The 18,884-nt window shown below is 40.0% G+C and overlaps 1 protein-coding gene across 2 annotated transcripts in view; it reads right to left on the bottom strand.

Moving 5' to 3' along the window:
- Zfr (zinc finger RNA binding protein) overlaps positions 1 to 18,884 on the bottom strand; it is a 92,191-nt gene that overhangs the window by 31,993 nt on the left and 41,314 nt on the right. The window contains exons 6-11 of one of the 2 annotated variants that reach the window (XM_045132428.1): positions 16,394 to 16,641; positions 13,320 to 13,511; positions 12,404 to 12,689; positions 7,701 to 7,897; positions 4,987 to 5,106; positions 2,491 to 2,636 (exon numbers count right to left, since the gene is read on the bottom strand). In XM_045132428.1, coding sequence (XP_044988363.1) covers positions 2,491 to 2,636; positions 4,987 to 5,106; positions 7,701 to 7,897; positions 12,404 to 12,689; positions 13,320 to 13,511; positions 16,394 to 16,641 — 1,189 coding nt within the window. The remainder of the gene's footprint in view (positions 1 to 2,490; positions 2,637 to 4,986; positions 5,107 to 7,700; positions 7,898 to 12,403; positions 12,690 to 13,319; positions 13,512 to 16,393; positions 16,642 to 18,884) is intronic. The other variant, XM_045132429.1, reaches the window with a different exon arrangement.

The raw sequence follows: 18,884 nt of genomic DNA, 5'->3' as shown, positions 1-18,884 counted from the left end.
ACAGTAGCCAGATGCACAAGAGAGTGCACGCCTCTGGAGTTCATTTGCAGAGGCTGGAGGCCCTGGCGCGCCCAATTCTCTCTCTCTCTCTCTCTCTCTCTGCCTTTGTCTCTCTGTCTGTTGCTCTCAAATAAATAAAAATACATATATATATATTTTTTAAAGAATTGCTGCTAGGGAGATGGCTCACGGGAAAAGTGTTTGTCATGCCAACTGTGAGACTATAGTTTGGATCTCCAGAATCCACAGAAATATGGGGTGGGTGTGGTGGCTTGCTCCTGTAATCCATCTCAGCACTCAGGAGGAAGAAGAGATGAGGAAACTCCTGAAGTAAGCTAGCTGGCTATGCCAGCTGAATTGGCAATCTCAATTCAGAGACCCAGCCTAAGTAAATAAAGTGTAAAGCAATTGAGAAAGACATATGACATCAACCTCTGACATCCACACATGCATGCACACACACAATTCCCATTCCAAAGACAGAAACTTCAAAACTACAGGATTTATAAGACAGGTATACTTAACAGCTAAAAATAAATGCATAATGAAAGATGAGAAAGTAACTTCAATGTAGTAGTGTGTAAAACAAGGGCTGGGGCTGTTGCTCAGTTGGTAGGGTGTTTGCATAGTATGCATGAAGCACTGGGTTCAATGTCTAGCGCCACATAAAGTGGGCATGGTGATACAAGCTTATAATTCCATCATCTGGGAGGTGAAGGCTGGAGGACCAGAAATTTAAGGCCATTTTTTCTCAATAGTGAGCTTAAAGCTAGTGTGGGCTACATGAAACACTTTGAAAAAATAATAATAACCTGATAATAAACTATCAAGAATTGTAAGGGCTGGAGAGATGGCTCAGGGGTTGAAGGCGCTTGCTACCAAAGCTTGCTGACTCAGGTTCCATTTCCCAAGCTCACATAAAGCCAGATGCACAAAGTAGCACAGGCATCTGGAGTTCATTTGCAGGGGCCTTAGGAAGCCCTGGTGTGCCCATGCTCTCTCTGCTTGCAAATAAATAAAAATATGAATAAAATGAGAAATGAAAAAAAAGTGTGTAAAACAAGTACAAACTGAAAAGGGCCAGACAGAGACAGTAGAGCTTGTTCTATGTCTAATGCCAACAATTAGGATGTTGAGACAGGAAGATGACAGCCTATAAGTTAGCTTGGGCTAAAATAGATTATTTTAAACAATTAAAAAAAAAAAAAAGCAATAATGACAGAATATTTGGAAACCAACATGCCAATGACCTAACATGCCAGCAATACAAATTCAAACAAAAACGACTGTCATGCTTAAAAACAACTCAAAAAGCTGTGCATGGTGGCACATGCCTTTAATCCCAGCACTCGGGAGGCAGAGGTAGGAGGATTGCCGTGAGTTTGAGGCCACCCTGAGACTACACAGTAAATTCTAGGTCAGCCTGGACTAGAGTGAGACCCTACCTCAAAAAACCAAAACAAACAAAAAACCAACCCTCAGTGGTAGAGACTTTTACCACAATAGTGGTTCAGAAACTGGTCCCCAAGACCATTTTAGGGAGTCCATGACATAATTGTTTTCATAATAACACCAAGACACTTATTTGCCTTTTCCATTTATTCTCAGTGCATAGTAAGTTAGTCAAAATAAATATATGGTATCACAACATAATGACCATGTAAGCAAATAATCTTCCTGTCTTCTCATCAAGATATAAAAGACGTGTAAAAAAAAATACGTCTAAACTGGGCGTGGTGGTACACACACCTTTAATCCCAGCACTTGGGAGGCATAGGTAGGAGGATTGCTGAGCATTTGAGGCCACCCTAAGACTACATAGTTAATTCTAGGTCAGCCTGGACCAAAGTGAGACCCTTCCTCGAAAAACCAAAAAAGAAAAAAAACAAAACAAAAAAACAACTAAGCTGGGCATGCTGGCGCAAGCCTTTAATCCCAGCACTTGTGAGGCAGAGATAGGAGGATTGTTGTGAGTTCGGGGCCACCCTAAGAGTACACAGTGAGGTTCAGGTCACCCCAGACTAGAGTGGGACCCTACCTCAAAAAACCAAAGTCTAATCCTTCCAAATATTTGTTAGAATTACTAAATGTTTATTTTTTATGAATTTATTTGTCAAAAAATATATTTTAAAAAGGTCATGATTCTTGAGTATAAATGAAATGTGGTGAACTCTGAAATTAATTTTCTAACAATCTAAATGAAAGGGAAGTGGGTAGATGTGTAGAAAAAACAGGATCAGCTGAGTTCCAGGTAAGCCTGGGCTACAGCAAGACCCTGCTTCCACCAACCCAACAATGAAAAATTAATAAAAATAAAAAGATGAAATTTTGTTTATTTTAAACAGAAGTACCTTATTAAAATATAAAATTATTTCTTCAAATGTTTAATATAGATAGAACACCACTTACTACAAAATTCCTAATAAAAAGATAATCAAATACAAGTGTAGCTAGCAACTTCAGTATTTAGAGATTTGCTCTAGATAGTACCTCATTTCCATCCTCCAGCGTTCCTCCTCTTCTCGTCTTCGCCAATACTCTTCTTTCTGCATTTGCTTTCTCATTTTCTCTTCTTGAATCTTTCTTGCTCGAATACTAGGCTTCACTTCTACTTGCAAATCTGGATTTACTTTTTTCTGTTAATGTACACAATATTATAAAATGTTAGGGTCCCTTAACATTTACTGCTTTTTTTTTTTTTTTTGGGAGGCAGGGTTTCATTCTACCTCAGGCTGACCTGTCATTCATGATGGAGTCTCAAGCTGCCCTGAAACTCACAGCACACCTACATCTGCCTCCCTAGTGCCAGGATTAAGAACGTGTACCACCACACCCAGCTCTAATGTATATTTTGATTCACTGATCTCTGAGTTATTAGACCAACATGCTTTCGCTGGGCCACTCTCTCTCTTTTTTAAACTTATTTGCCAGGAGAGAGAGGAGAATATGAATGGGTGCGCCAAGGCCTCCCAGCCACTGTAATCTCACGCGATATGCATGCACTTCTCTGTGTATCTGGTTGTACATGAGTACTGGCAAAGTGAACGTGAGTTGTTAGGTACTGTAGGTAACTGCTTTAACCACTGAGCATCTCTCTGGTCCTTGCTGTGCCACTTTACTTTTCTTTTTTTAATTTTTTTTTCTGTTTTTATTTATTTATTTGAGAGGGACAGACAGAGAGAGAATGAGGCCAATAGAGAGAGAGAGAGAAGGAGAATGGGTGCGCCAGAGCCTCCAGCCACTGCAAACGATCTCCAGATGCGTGCGCCCCCTTGTGCATCTGGCTAACGTGGGTCATGGGGAATTGAGCCTCGAACTGGAGTCCTTAGGCTTTACAGGCAGGCGCTTAACCGCTAAGCCATCTCTCCAGCCCTTTTCTTTTATTTAAACTTTTTTTTTTTGGTTGTTTTTCGAGGTAGGGTCTCACCCTAGCTCAGGCTGACCTGGAATTCACTATGTTGTCTGAGGCTGGGATTAAAGACGTGTGCCAACATGCCCAGCTAAAAGAAAAATTCATTTAGAGATGAACAGATGGCTTAGCAGTTAAGGCACTTGACTGCAAAGCCAAAGACCCAGGTTCCATTCCCCAGTACCCACATAAGCCAGATGCACACGGTGGCACAAGAGTCTGGAGTTAGTTTGCAGGGCTAGAGGCCCTAGTGTGCCCATTCTCTCAAACGAACCTCTTTCTCGAGGTAGAGTCTCACTCTAGCACAGGCAGACCTGGAATTCACTCTGTATTCTCAGGGTGGCCTTGAATTCACAGCTATCCTACTACCGCTGCCACCACACCTAGCCTTCCTCTTCCTTTATTGTGGAGATAAAAACTCTTGGGCCTCCTTTCTCTACCTCTTAAGTAATAGAATTATAGGTACGTACCACTATACTTGTTTTATATGGTCCCGGAGATTGAAGCTCAGGCCTTGTACATGTTAGGGAAGAACTCTACCAACCGAGCTACACTGCTAGCCTGGCTTATCTGTCTTTGAGATTGGGTCTTACTATGTAGTCTAGTCTGGTTATGAACTTTGTGATCCTCCTGCTTCAACCGCCCAAATTCTAGAATAACTGGTGTGTGCCATGATGCCCAGCTCAAATTTTTCTATTAAAGAATAAAATCAGAACTGGGCATGGTGGTGCACACCTTTAATCCAGCACTTGGGAGACAGAGGTATGAGGATCACCGTGAATTCAAGGCCACCCTGAGACTACATAGAGAATTCCAGGTCAGCCTGGGCTAGAGTGAGACCCTACCCTGAAACCCACCCCCCAAAAGAATAAAATTAGACAAAGATTTATAATGTATTAGTTATTAGGCTTAATTATTATTAGTATATAAAAAGTTAAAAATTATGTATTTAGTGCTAATTGATAGGAAATCTTTAGAAGACTGAATGTTTCCTTTTATTTGTTTACATATAGGTGATTCTAAATATCTGCTTTGGGGTTAAAAGACTTCTTCTTCTTCTTCTTTTTCTTTTCTTTTTTTTTTTTTTTTTGAGGTAGGGTCTCATTCTGGTCCAGGCTGACCTGGAATTAACTATGTAGTCTCAGGGTAGCCTTGAACTCACAGAGATCCTCCTACCTCTGCCTCCCGAGTGCTGGGATTTAAAGGCATGTGCCATCAGGCCCAGCTCAAAATACTTCTTTTATATTAAACAGGGATTTGGGTTATCATGACATGTTTTCATCCCCCTTTAAAAAAGAAAAAAGAAAAAAAGCCAGGTCTGGTGGTGCAAGCCTTAATCCCAGCATTGGGGAGGCAGAGGCACGAGGATTACTGCAAGTTCCAGGTTAGCCTGGGTTGGAGTGAGATTCTACCTTGAAAAAACAAAAACAAGGACATGCTACTCTTAGACTGTCCTTAAATCTTAGAGATGCTTAGAGTGGGAGTTTGTGAATTGTAGGACTTCATGGACTAGGTGAGTTGTGAATGTTGAGCTGTTAAAAAAGAAAAAAGACAATAGTTCAGCAGTCAACACTTACTTTGTATTGAAGCCTGTGTCTTCGTCCTTTTAAGTGCATTTCTTTAGCATTGGGGTCATTAAAGCTGCATTCACATAATTTACAATGGAACCGAATTACTTTTCCTTCATCATTTCGTACCTTGGTGTGGAAAAACAAATTTTATAGTTGTAAGATTTAATTCATGCCAGGGCCTCTTACCACTGCAGATGAATTCTCGACTCATACACCACCACTTTGCACATCTGGCTTTATGTGGGTGCTGGGAAATTGAACCCAGGCTAGTAGGTTTTGCAAAAAAGCACCTTTAACCACTGAGCTATCTCCTCATCCTTAAAATTTGAACTTTCCTGGGCTGGAAGAATGGCTTAGTGGTTAAGGCACTTGCCTGGAAAGCCAAAGGACCTGGGTTTGATTCCCCAGGACCCACATTAGCCAGATGCACAAGGGGGCATATGCATCTGGAGTTCATTTGCAGTGGCACACACATTCTCTCTCTCTCTCTCTCTCTCTCTCTCTCTCTCTCTATCCCCCTTCCCTGTCAAATAAATAAATAAAATAAATTAGAAAATTTCTTTTTCAAATTTCCCACCTATCGGCCTTAAAAACATGATGGGGGCTGGAGAAATGGTTTAGTGATTAAGCACTTGCTTGTGAAGCCTAAGGACCCTGGTTCGATTCCCCAGGACACAAGGGGGCGCATGTATCTGGAATTAGTTTGCAGTGGCTGGAGGTCCTGGCATGCCTCTTTGTCACTCTCAAATAACTAAATAGAAATAAACCAAAAAAAAAAAAATCATGAAAAAAAAAAAAGATTTAATTCATAAATGCTTACAGATTCACTGTTCAGGTTGTAAGCAACTGGAATTTGAGGTGAGAGAAAATAAGTGGTGATATCTGTAATTTCTTAAATATCTACTTACCTAACTTGTCTCTTATTTATGGTTTTTGAGGTAAGGTCTCATGTATGCTACGCTAGCCTTGAGTTCTGGATCCTGTCTCTGCTTCCCTAGCGCTGGGATAACAGATGTGGGCCATCACACTCATCCTTTTCTCTCTCTGTCTTTTTTTTATTTTTTTGAGGTAGGGTTTCACTCTAGTCCAGGCTGACCTGGAATTTACTCTGTCTTCTCAGGGTGGCCTCGAGCTCATGGCAGTCCTCCTACCTTTGCCTCCCCAATGCTGGGATTAAAGGTGTGCACCACCATGCCTGGCTCCATCCTTCTCTTTTAAAAAGAAAGGTACCGGGACTAACAGTAATGTATTTGCTCTTGCAAGGTATCTTATACTTTTGAATCTGACTTTTTAGAAGATTTTCATAGGCAAAATTCTCAAGGCTCAAGAATCATGCAACCTTAAGAAATTTATGTTAAGAAATGTCAAGATTCATTTCTTAGACGGGCCTGGTGGTGCACGCCTTTAATCCCAGCACTCGGGAGGCAGAGGTAGGAGGATCGCCGTGAGTTCGAGGCCACCCTGAGCTAGAGTGAGACCCTACCCTGAACCCCCCCCCAAAAAAGGTTATTTTCTTCTAATTGCACAATTAGTGATCTAGACAGACTGAGATTTTACTACCAAGCATATAAATTCAGATTATACAAGAATTAAGGTTACCTTTGAATGCAATTCTCTGAATTTTAGGATTTTTTTTCCCTCTTTTTTATGGTCTTTCTTTCTTTTTGTTTTTTTAATAATTAACAACTTCCATGATTGTAAACAATATCCCATGGTAATTCCCTCCCTCCTCCCACTTTCCCCTTTGAAACTCTGCTCTCCATCATATAGGGTTATTTTCTAAATAACTCAAAGCATCAGAAATTCAGGGGTTTGGGTTATGATCATTTTTTAAACTTTTTATTTTTGTTTATTTGAGAGAGAGAGAAAAGAGGCAGAGAGAAAGAATGGGCATGCCAGGGCCTCCAGCCACTGCAAACGAACCCCAGATACATGCTCACCCTTGTGTATCTAGCTTACATGGATCATGGGGAATCAAACCTGGGGTCCTCTGGCTTTGCAGGCAAATGCCTTAACTGCTAAGCCATCTCTCCAACCCGGCTATGAACATTTTTAAAAAAGATAACCAAATCGTATTAGGTAATATAATTAAAAAATATTTATAAGCTAGTTATAAGTAATATATCCTTGCTGTCCATTTTGTAAACAAATACCTCAATAAAATGTGTAGGTAACCAGGTTACAGAACAGTCAATAAAGACCCACTATATGCTAGACACTCAATTTCATGTAATATTTACAACTACATTGGGGGAATATCCCAATTTTACAGACATTAACTTGTAGGAAATATATGCATGCTTTACAATAACATGAAAGCAAATTATAGTGTTACATTACTCTATGGTCTTTTTGTTTGATTTTTTTCTTTGGTAAGGTCTCACTCTGGCCTCGAACTTACAGTGATCCTCCTACCTCTGCCTCCTGAGTGCTTGGATTAAAGGTATGCACCACCATGCCTGGCCACTCTATAGTCTTTTTGTCAACACTAAACATTTATTCAAGCATCTCTGATGTCCCCTTCTTACATTTACTGTACTTACTCAACTTTTAAAATGGGAATAGTTTCCTGAACAGTTTAAGAAAGAAAGTAAGTAGCACCTTAATTTCTCTTAAAGCTAAATTATAAGTGTGACCATACTTTGATTTTACACATAAGGGTCACTTTTAACAAAGTGACATATTTCTCTTTTACAGCAATGGTATTTTCAAACCAGTACCTCCTCCACATAATCATGGCCCACTGGCTGCACATCACTCTGCAAAGCAGCAAGAGATGCAGGTGTAACTGGTTCTGACACCGAATCCGACTTTACTTCTGGAATCTGCACCGCAGAAGCAACTGGAGCACTTTTAACACATTCGGTTCCTTTCAGATCTTCTGTTTTATTTCCTGTTGACTGTAGCTTATTACCACCTAGAACAGCATCAAAGAATTATAGTAACTTTACTTGTGCATAAATGAAGCTTAAGATAATTTCTAACAACGGCCAACCTATTTACACACAATAGATCAGAATTTTAAAGAATTACATGAACCACACTGGGCTTTAAATGCTATCAATAAAATACATTTTGGGGGCTGGAGAAATGGCTTAGCAATAATGCCCTTGCCTGTGAAACCTAAGGACCCAGGTTCGATTCCCTAAGACCCATGTAAGCCAAATGCACAAAGTGGCATAAGCTTCCAGAGTTCACTTGGAGTGGCTAGAGGCCCTGGCATGCCCAATTTCTCTCTCTCAAATACATTAAAAAAATACATATTTTAACTTTTACTTCTCTATCTTTCAACATGTAACAGTATTTCAACTCCCATCTTGGGTCACATACTGTCCAGTATCCAAAAATGAACAAGCATTTAAAGGGTAAAATGCTAAAAGTAATTAATGTTTGTATTCTCAGTTCCAGCCAAGTGACAAATACACCTGACATATTATATCCCAACCCTCTATTAAGTTGTGTATTTTTTTCTTTTTTGAGGCAGGGTCTCACTCTAGCCAGGCTGACTTGGAATTCAGTATGTAGTCTCAGGGTGGCCTCAAACTCACAGTGCCCTCCTACCTCTGTCTCCCAAGTTCTGGGATTAAAGAAGTGGGTCACTGTGGCGGTTTGATTCAGGTGGCCCCCATAAATTTTGAATGCTAGGTTCCCAGCTGATAGAGATTTGGGAATTAACAAGGTAGTATATTGTTGGGGGCAGGCTTATATAGCCAGTGTCCCCTTGCCAATGTTTGGCATACTCTCTTGTTGCTATTGTCCACCTTATGATGGCAGGGGGTGTCTACCCTCTGCGCACGCTATCTTTTTCTGCCATCATGAACCATCCCCTTGAGTCTCTAAGCCAAAATAAACTGTTTCCCCCACAAACTGCTCTTGATTTCTGCCAGCAATAGGAACAATGGCTACCATGCCTGGCAGGGTGGTTTTTTTTTTTTTTTTTTTTTTTTTGAGGTAGGGTCTCACTCTAGCCCAGGCTGACCTGGAGTTCACTATGTAGTCTCAGGGTGGCCTTAAACTCAACAATCCTCCTACTTCTGCCTCCTGAGTGCTGCGATTAAAGGCGTGTGCCATCATGCCTGGTGAAAAAGTTTTGAGATAGGGTCTGTGACTAAAGAACAAGCAGGTTTGGAATTTACTATGTAGCCCATGTTAAGCCTGAAATTTGTGGCAATCCTCCTGCCTCAGCCCTTTTTGTTTTTTTCTCAAGGCAAAGTCTCACTATAACCCAGGCTGATCTGGAACTCACTCTGTAGTCCCACACTGACCTTAAACTTATGGTGATATATTATCTCATTCTACTGAGTGCTGGGACTAAAGGTGCGTGCCACAACACCTAGGTTGTTCATTCCTCTTACTGATTAAGCTGTTTTATTTTTTATTTTTTTTTGAGGCAGGGTCTTACTCTAGCCCAGGCCGAGCTGGAATTCACTATGTAGTTTCAGAGTTGCCTTGAACTCACTGCGATCCTCTTACCTCTGCCTTCCAACTGCTGGGATTAAAGGCGTATACCACCACGCCCAGCTCGCACTGATCATTTTTTTAAAAGAACTAGGAGTCAATCTTTTAATTTATTTATTCACTTATTTTATTGGTTTTTTGAGGTAGGGTTTCACTGTAGCTCAGGCTGGCCTTGAACTCACAGTGATCCTTGTACCTCTGCCTCCTGAGTGCTGGGATTAAAGGTGTGTGTCATCACAACCAGCTTCTCACTGATCATTCTTATGGAAAACTTAGTTCTTCAGTTATAGGGGGGAAAAATAGAACCATCTGATGTTTTAACATTGATTTTAGTCATTTATTATCTACTCATACCAGACATGGAATCACAGGAAGTGATTTTTATTTATGAGGCAGAGTCTCATGTAGCCCCAGACTACCTAAGGATGACCATAAATTTCTGATCCTCCTGTTTCCTCCACCTCCTATGCCTGGTTTAAGTGGTGCTGGGGACTGAATCCAGGACTTCATGCATGCTAGGCAAGCAGTCTACCAACTGAGTCACACCCCTAGGATACAGATGATTTTACTGTTATTCTAAGTTGAAAATATCAATAACCTTAAAAACTAAAATATGAGCACAACTACTTATGAGTTATAGCTTAAAATTTTTATTTGCACACTCACATGTGGCAGATGTGTGTACATAGATGCACTAGGGCCTGTTGCTACTGTAAATGAATGCCCGCCTGGTTTTACAGGGGTGAGAGGGTTTGAGCATGGGCTGGCAGGCATCAGAAGCAAGTGGCTTTAACCACTGAGTTATCTCCCTAACCCCTATAGCTTTTTGAGATTTTCTTTATTTTCTTCTTCTTTTTTTTCTGAGGTAGGGTCTCACTATAGCTCAGGCTGACCTGGACTTCACTATGTAGTCTCAGGGTGGCCTTGCACTCACAGTGATCCTCCTACCTCTGCTGGAATTAAAGGCATGTACTACCATGCCTGGTTATGAGACTCCCCACCAACCCCCTTGAGGTAGAGTCTAGCTCTAGCCCAGGCTGACCTGGAACTCACTCTGTATTCCCAGGCTGGCTTCCATCTCACAAAGATCCTCCTACCTCTCTCTGCTCCACTGTACCTACCCTACTTTTCTTTCTTTTCTTTTTGGCTTTTTGAGGTAGGGTAGGGGTGGCCTTGAACTCATGGCAATCCTCCTACCTCTGCCTCCCGAGTGCTGGGATTAAAGGCATGTGACACCATGCCTGGCTCCAAAATAATAATATACTATCAATGTTCTGCTTCTATATTTTTCAAATATATTTAAAAATATTTGCAAAATACTAGAAGTTTAAGAATAGCTGTGCTTGAGGTGTTCACAATTTAAGGATACAAATAATAGTATCATGTGATCACTGCTTTAATAACAAGGAATTGAATATTGTGGGAATGCAGAAGACCTACTAATCCAGTTAAGAAAGGTGTCACAAAGTTTATGACACTGAACTAACTGGTCTTCATAAGAACAGTAACGTGTATGGAATAGTGAGGAAGATAAGAGAGTACGTCTAAACAAAGTATAGCATATACAGCTGAGGGCTGGGGAGATGGCACTTGTCCGCAAAGCCTGCTGGCTCAGGTTCAATTCCCCACCACCCATGTAAAGCCAGACCCAAAGTGGTGTATGTGTCTGGCATTCATTTACAGTAGCAAGAAACCGTGGTGTGCATGTGCATGCACACACACACCACATCCAAATGAGTTTTTATATAGCTTATATAAAAAGCATAGCAACATAAAACTTAAAAGACTAGTAAACTGAAGTAAGAGATGACTCACAATGAATTACTACCCAGGAAGAGGTGACATGAAAGTGGAAAGCTAAGTAGAGGTCAGTTATGAAGGCTTTTATATGACATAATGTATATATCCTATGTATAACATGAAGGCATACAGATCATATTGAAGAGACTGAATCCAGAAGAGACTAAGGGAACAAGGCAAGAACAATGAAAAAGAATTTTTACTCTATAGAAACAACGTAGGGACAGTAGAAAAATAGCAGAAGGCAAGTAAGATGAAATAATGTTAGTGAAGGCTTCCATTAGAAAAATTGTTTGAGAGTATTTTGTGGAATTCTTGTGATGGAAAGATCCCAAGTAAGAATGGGACACGATATACAGTGTCTCCACAGGATGACCAGCAAGTAAGTAAACTATGCCTCTCAACTCAGGTAGAGCAATTTGCCCACAAGATTTCAGACATACACACTGGAGTGGATGGGACCACTGAGGAATACTGGAGCACAGTGAGAAGAGACCCAGAGTTAGAATTTTATGAGAACCACCATTTAATGGACATGCAAGCAGAGAGAATCAGTACAACCAGAGAGAAAGGAATAAGCAGACATATATGACAGAAAGTATTTTTGTTGTTTTTAAGTCAGGGTCTCACTCTATTCCAGCAAGTGGCTCAATTTTCACCTGGAACTCACTGTGGTTGACTTTGAAATGACAGTAATCCTCCTATCTCAATGATGTCAAATATTAGACCAACAAGATGAAATGGAAAACTGACCACTGGATTTGATAATTCTTTTTTCTCCTTATTTTTCGGTTTTTGAAGGTAAGAGTCTCACACCAGATCAGGCTGGCCTAGCACTCAAACTCATGGCAATCACCCTGCCTTCATCTCCCAAATGCCAGAATTATATAGGTGTGGACCATCAGGCCTGGCTCCAAACAGGTTTTTGGTGAATCCTAAAATCAGTTTCAAAAAGGCTAGAATAGAAATACTATAGCAGAGTGGATTGGTTAAACGGTTAGGAAGTCCAGAAGTACAGAGGATAGAGACTGGAGATACTGTAACTCAGTGGCACAGTGCTTGCCTAGCATGCATGAGGCTCTGGGTTCAGTCCCTAGCACTGCAATGGGAACGAGAAACCACTCTGACAGAGTTAGGAGGAACACAGAGGATCTTCAGTACTTGCCAACAAAGTTTATTTTAGGAGTAGATGTTTTCTTGGCAGCCATATTGGTAGACACCGCTGACACTTTAGTGTTGGATGTGCTATTAAGGGACGAATTTCCTGTAGTAAGACCTTTCACTGAAGAAGTTGCAATTGATGTATTCACAGTACAATTACTTGCTGCAATACTTGAAGGAGAAGCAGTCGGTTTTGAAGCAGATACAGCTGTTGAAGAAGTAGCCTGGCTAACAACGTTTGGTTCTGTCGAAGGAATAGGTTTACCAAGTTTTGTGTGTAATTTAACCACCTACAAAACAAAAAGTACACTTGTCAGGAAACTCAAGTGTCTATTTTTAAGTATGTCTGAGTGACATGATAAAATGAAAATCTATACTGTATTTTTCTTTGCCATATTTTTTCAATCATGGCTTTATATGTGAAATTTGTTACTTTGTTTTTGTTTTAAGCAGGGTCTCACTCTAGCCCAGTCTGGCCTGGAACTCACTCTGTAGCCCAGGCTAGCCTGGAACACATGGTGATCCTCCTACCTCAGCCTCCCAAGTGCTGGGATTAAAGGCGTGCGCCACCACACCCGGCAAAACTCAGTATTTTTAACATAACTTCCATGAAGCAGATACGGATACATATTCTATTGATTCAATGACTTGGCCACATGGAACCCAATCTATACTTAGCAAAAAAAGAAAGTAATTTTTTTTCAAATAATGAAATAAGTGTTTAGTTCAATTTAAAGAAAGGTCTCATCTTTCCCTTTTAAGCAACAACCATTAATTTCATCTTTATGTATATAAACATATAAGTAAGGCCTATAATTCACTCAAAAGTTTTTAATATGTGAAGCCATCTTTTCTTAAACCCTTGTTGAAAAAGTGAAAGAAAATAAAGACATAAGGCTGTGTGGGGAAAAAACACCTACTTTCTGATGCTTAGCACCACGAATGTGGGCAGCATATGCATCTGCTCCTGTACAAGACACATCACAGAGCTCACAGCGTAGCTGATTTTGTGTCCCACGAGTTGAGTTGTTGCTGCTGCTGGTATTTTGTGAGGCTTTCAATGCGGCTTCTTTTTTTTTATGTTTCTGTCCTTCTAAGTGCTCTTTATAAGTCTGTTTTGAACAAAAACGACAATTTTTTCTTTCCATGTCATTTTATTCAGTTTTATACCTCTAATGCTTATTTAAAAAGGAAAACCTGTCTGTATGTGGTGGCTCACACCTCCATCTCAGTACTGTAGAAGTTGAGACAGGAGGATCTCCTAGTCTGGGATAAAGGGTGGGAACACGTTACAGATTTTAAGGTTCTCAACCATCATGAGATTGCTCCCATCTATTATCTGTGGTCCTTTTCAGCTTAACAAGAATTAATTAATTATTTTGCTTGCTAAGGACCAAAACCAGGGGCTTCGGTATGCTAAGAATGCGCTCTACTATGTGACCACACCCAATCTAAGAATTCATTTACTCCAAGTGGATGCATGGGGAGCTAAGTTTGATGCTACATGTCTCCAATTGCTCTCTACTTGATTTTTTGAAACAGGGTCCCTCACTGAACCTACAGCTCACTGATTTGGCTAGACTAGCTAGCAAGGCCCAGGAATCCATTGTCTCTGCTCTCCCCAGCACTGGGATTGCAAGTGTGTCACTTTTATGTATGCTAAGGATCCAAATGCAAGCACCCATGCTCGTATAGCCAACACTTTACCCACTGAGCCATCTGCTCAACCCCTCCAACATTTTTTAATTACAAGGCACCTTTATGCATCTATAATTTAAAACAACTGTTTTCAGTTTCAAGAACTTTTATTTTTTCTTTCATTGTTTTGAGGCAGAATCTTACTCTAGCCAAGGCGGACCTGGAATTCATTCTGTAGTCCAGGTAAGCTTCAAAAGCACATCAATCTTCTCACCTAAGCCTCTGGGTGCTAAGATTTATAGGCATGAGCCACCACACCAAGCAAGGTGTGTCAGTGCTGGGGAGGGAGAGACAGCAGGATCCTTGAAGCATACTGGTCTAGCCAAATTGGTAACCACTAGCATGAGAGACCTTGTCTCAAAGAGATGGATAGTATTCCTGAAGATAATATCCAAGGCTGTCCTCTGACCTCAAAAGGTACATACATGTATGTAACCCAAATAAGTGTACTTACACATACAAACATGTATATACACTAAAAATGGGCAATATGCTTCTGCAACTTATATGTATTTTAGTATTCCCTAATTGGGTGTAAGTTAAGAGAATACGAAGAACTACTAATATCTCAAAATTTCGTATTAACAACTGAAGTTGTCCAATAAATTAAAAAGAATATATGTTGGTAGAACAGAGCTGGAAAATGAATTTTAAGAAGTAAAACAATATAAGCAATCTGATTTTTCCCAAATAAAATGCTTTTTAAAAAAATCAAACTTATCTAATTTTTATGTTAAAACAACATTTTTGGAGCTGGAGAGATGGCTTAAGTGGTTAAGGCACTTGCCTGTCAAGCCTGAGGACCCAGGTTTGATTGCCTAGTACCTATGTAAGCCAGATGCACATGCAGGTACATGTGTCTGGAGTTTGCAGTGGCTAGAGGTCCTGATGTGTCCATTCTCTCCAATAAAGTAAAACAAACAAACAAAAAACCCAACATTTTGTTTTGGTAACCTAGGCTGGCCTTGAGTCACAATTCTGCTTCTACCTTCTGAGTGTTGGGATTACAGATGTATATCCCCCCATTCTGGCAAACATATTCTGTTTATGGGTAAAAACAAATAAGGTTAAGAAGGGAATTTAACTCACTGGCTCTACAAAAAGATTCATGCCTAAATCACAGTTTAAAGCTTACCTACGAGGAGCACAACAAAATGAGGTTGGAAAATATAAAATTTTATGAATTGATTTTTTTTTTGTTTGTTTTTTTGAGTTAGGGTCTCACTCTATCCCAGGCTGATCTGAGATTCACTATGGAGTCTCAAGGTGGCCTCGAGCTCATGGCGATCCTCCTACCTCTGCCTCACAAGTGCTGGGATTAAAGGCGTGTGCCACCACACCTGGATGATTTTTTTTTTTTAATTTTGGAAAAAGGGAAATGATAAAAGGTCTCTAGCCCAGGTTGGCCTCACATTCATAATATAGCCATGGGAAACCTTGACCTTTTGATACTCATGCTTTCACCTCCAGAATACTGGGATTGTAAATGTGAGTCACCATCACTTGGTTTATTTCAGTGCTTGGAATTGAATCTAGAGCCTCATGCATACTAGACAAACACTCAACCAACTGAGCTACATTCTCAGCCTCCTGTTAGTTGATGTTGTTGACAAAGACATTTTCTTATACCTTCCTTATTCCTAACATTCTTACTCCCATCATTAAGATTGCAGAAGTTACATTCTATTATGCAAGTATAAAAGATAGTCTTTTTAGAAATGTAATCTTTAAAATTGTAAACTAAAATGAATAAAAATATTTTAAACTATAATTTAAGTATATTTTAAATAAAAGGCAAAGTAGCCTTCTTGGGAAAAAATCTCAATTTCTACATCTTTCATTTAAAACATAATTATTTTCAATTTTGTTTTTCCTGAACACCACTCTTGTTGTTTCAGTAAAAATATCTTCAAGAACAATGTACGGGTGAAACACAGCAATCTCACAATGGGAATGAACGTGTCAATGGGAAATTGGTTACCAACATTCAAGCATGCGCAAGCCCTTTAAATCAACGGCATTAATTATTTGCACACATTTATGCCTTTCTTCTTTATACGTTGTCCCTGGTTGGTACTACCTAATGTACATGTAAGCGCCATGTAAAGAACTGCTTTATTCTACTGTTTAGGAAACAATGGTAAGAAAGAAAATGTTCAATACAGGTGCAGTATTTCCCTCAAATATATATAGTTGAACTCATGGACGTGGAATCCACAGATGCTGATGCTCTGTGCAGACACAAGAGTTATAACATAAACCCTACTCGTAACTATGAAACACATAATATAAGTACCTGTGGTCCAGCACAGCTGATCTTACAAACATCACAATAGTGAATCTGGGGTGGTTTGGGAGGCTGTTTTGGTTTCAGTTGTTTATTTTGGAATGGTGTTTTTTTAGTAAAGGTGGTCCCTGTCCAGGCAGCTGTTGCTGCAGCAGCAGCCGCTGCTGCTGCTGCTTGCTTCTGTTGCTGCTGCTGCTGTTGGTAGTAGGAAGACGCAGCTGAATACACTGCTGCTTCATAACCTGAATAGGACGTACCTTACAAATAAAACCAAACAAAGATTGTGTTATGGAATTATAAAAGGACAGGTCAAATGTTGGCTATAAACTTAACTTCAATAAATCCTACTGAAAAAGGTAGGTTTTCATGTCGAGACTCATAATAATGTATAATTAATTCATAGAACCAAGAAAAAAAATCTTACCAGCCTCTACAACAATATTTACTCAACACATACCAGGTGTTACAGAGGTACAAGGAAAGTGTTAAGATTTAGTCCCTGCCGTGAAGCCCACTGCTCGTTTGGAGGAATGTGATAGTTTGACAAATTTATGGGCTACAAAACCTATAAGGCTCCCCACCGAAAAATCCTTTAAACACAATTTATGAAATGTTAGATTTGAAGAAGAATCTAAAAGTAGGGCATCAGAAAAAAAAAAGACTTCATTAATCGAGACTTGACATGCTAAGAGAATAAGCAGGAAAACAGAAAATGACATTAAGACCTTGAGCCCCAGGGATCACGGAGGGGTTGTATAGATGTAAAAGCAAGAAACCAACCAGGAGAAGCTAGTTTGGGGAATCAAGGTAAATAAACCTTAGTTAAGAGTTCAAATGGAAAACAGTTACTAAACCCTGGGATCAAGAATCAATATATTGTTATCTTCCTTTTTTAAAACACTTGTTTGCAATATAGAGAGTATGGGAGTGCAGGCCTCTTGCTGCTGCAAGCAAACTCTAGATACATGTGTCACTTAGTACAACTGGCTTTATATGGGTACTGGGGAATTGAATGCAGATTGGTAGGCTTTTAAAGCAATCATCACTAACAGCTGAGCCATTTCGCCAGCCCCTACTGTTCTGTCTTCTAAACACGAAAAAGCAGTGTATTTTCTGGTAGATTAATTTCCTTTGTTAAAGCCTCCACTGAATAAGCATATAGCGCTAATTACTGACAAATAAGTGTACCTAAAAACTGGAAAGCCTACCACTCCTAAACCAAGAGTTCTGGAAATCTAGTATATTCCCTACTGACCATATTCCAGTTAGGCTCCTTATCTCATTAAGAAATACTAGGTGGGCAAGGAATGAAGAGGAGGAAAGATATTTCTTGATGTAACAATAGCACAGAGCTACTTAAGAGAGAACCAGGCTGAGAATACAGTGAAGTGGTAGAGTGTTGAAGATGTTTGAGGCTCTATGTTCAATTCTCAGTACCAAGAAGACACGGGGAGGGGGGGCTCTGAGATTGAACGAATTCAGTGTTTTCGTCTTTTCAAGCTAGATCACTATACTTTAAAGATAAATGACCCACTGATGCCAAAATTATCTACACACACAAAGGAAGAAAAGATCCATTGAAAGGGTGAGAACTAAGATGTATGGGAAATCAGGACAATAAAAAGTAATCAGGCAACTTTTGAGAAAAGCATGATGTGAGTCATGTTATATTATAAAACTGCTTATGAATTTTTAAGAATGGAAAGTCTGGCAGTAGATAAGAAAATACTTAAACGAAAGTAGGAAGAGGTAGTTATATCAGGAAAGACATGTAGAAAAATCACTACAGGTTAATAGACTTTGTTAGAAGTCCTATTAATATCTGCTTCTTAAGAATGTGGTTAAAAATGTGGTGAAAGATGGGCTGGAGACAGTTTAGTAGGTAGAGTGCTTGCCTAGCATAGCATGCAAGAACCCCTAGGTTTGAGCTCCAGTGTCATATAAGCTGGACATGGAGCTTATTTGTAATCCAAGCACTCAGAAGGTGGAGCAGGATGATCAGAAGTTCAAGTTCATATTCAGTTACACAGTGAACTGAAGGGCCCACTGGGCTAAAGAAAAGAAAAAAGAAAGAAAGAAAGAAAGAAAGAAAATGGGGCAAGCTCAGCAGTTAAGGTGCCTGCCTACAAAGCCTAAGGACCTGAATTTGATTCCCAAGTGCCCATGTAAAATCAGATGCACAAAGTAGTCTCTTTCTCTCTCTTTCCCTATCTGTACCCCCCTTTTTATTGTTTTGGTTTCTCAAGGTAGAGTTTCACTCTAGCCCAAGCTGACCTGGAATTCACTATGTAGTCTCAGGGTGGCCTTAAACTCATGGTGATCCTCCTACGTTTGCCTCCTGAGTACTGAGATTAAAGGCGTGCGCCACCATGCCTAGCCTGCCCCTCTCTCTCAAATATGTAAATAAAAAACAATATAGTAAAAGATAATAAGGGCTGGAGAAAGATGGCTTAGTGGTTAAGGCGCTTGCCTGTGAAGCCTAAGGCCCCAGCTTCTATAC

Source organism: Jaculus jaculus, chromosome 13 (genome assembly GCF_020740685.1).
Source record: "Jaculus jaculus isolate mJacJac1 chromosome 13, mJacJac1.mat.Y.cur, whole genome shotgun sequence".
In the NCBI taxonomy this organism is placed as follows: Eukaryota; Metazoa; Chordata; class Mammalia; order Rodentia; family Dipodidae; genus Jaculus; species Jaculus jaculus.
Note: the sequence above shows the minus strand (reverse complement) of the source record. Positions and strands in the feature narration are given on the sequence as shown.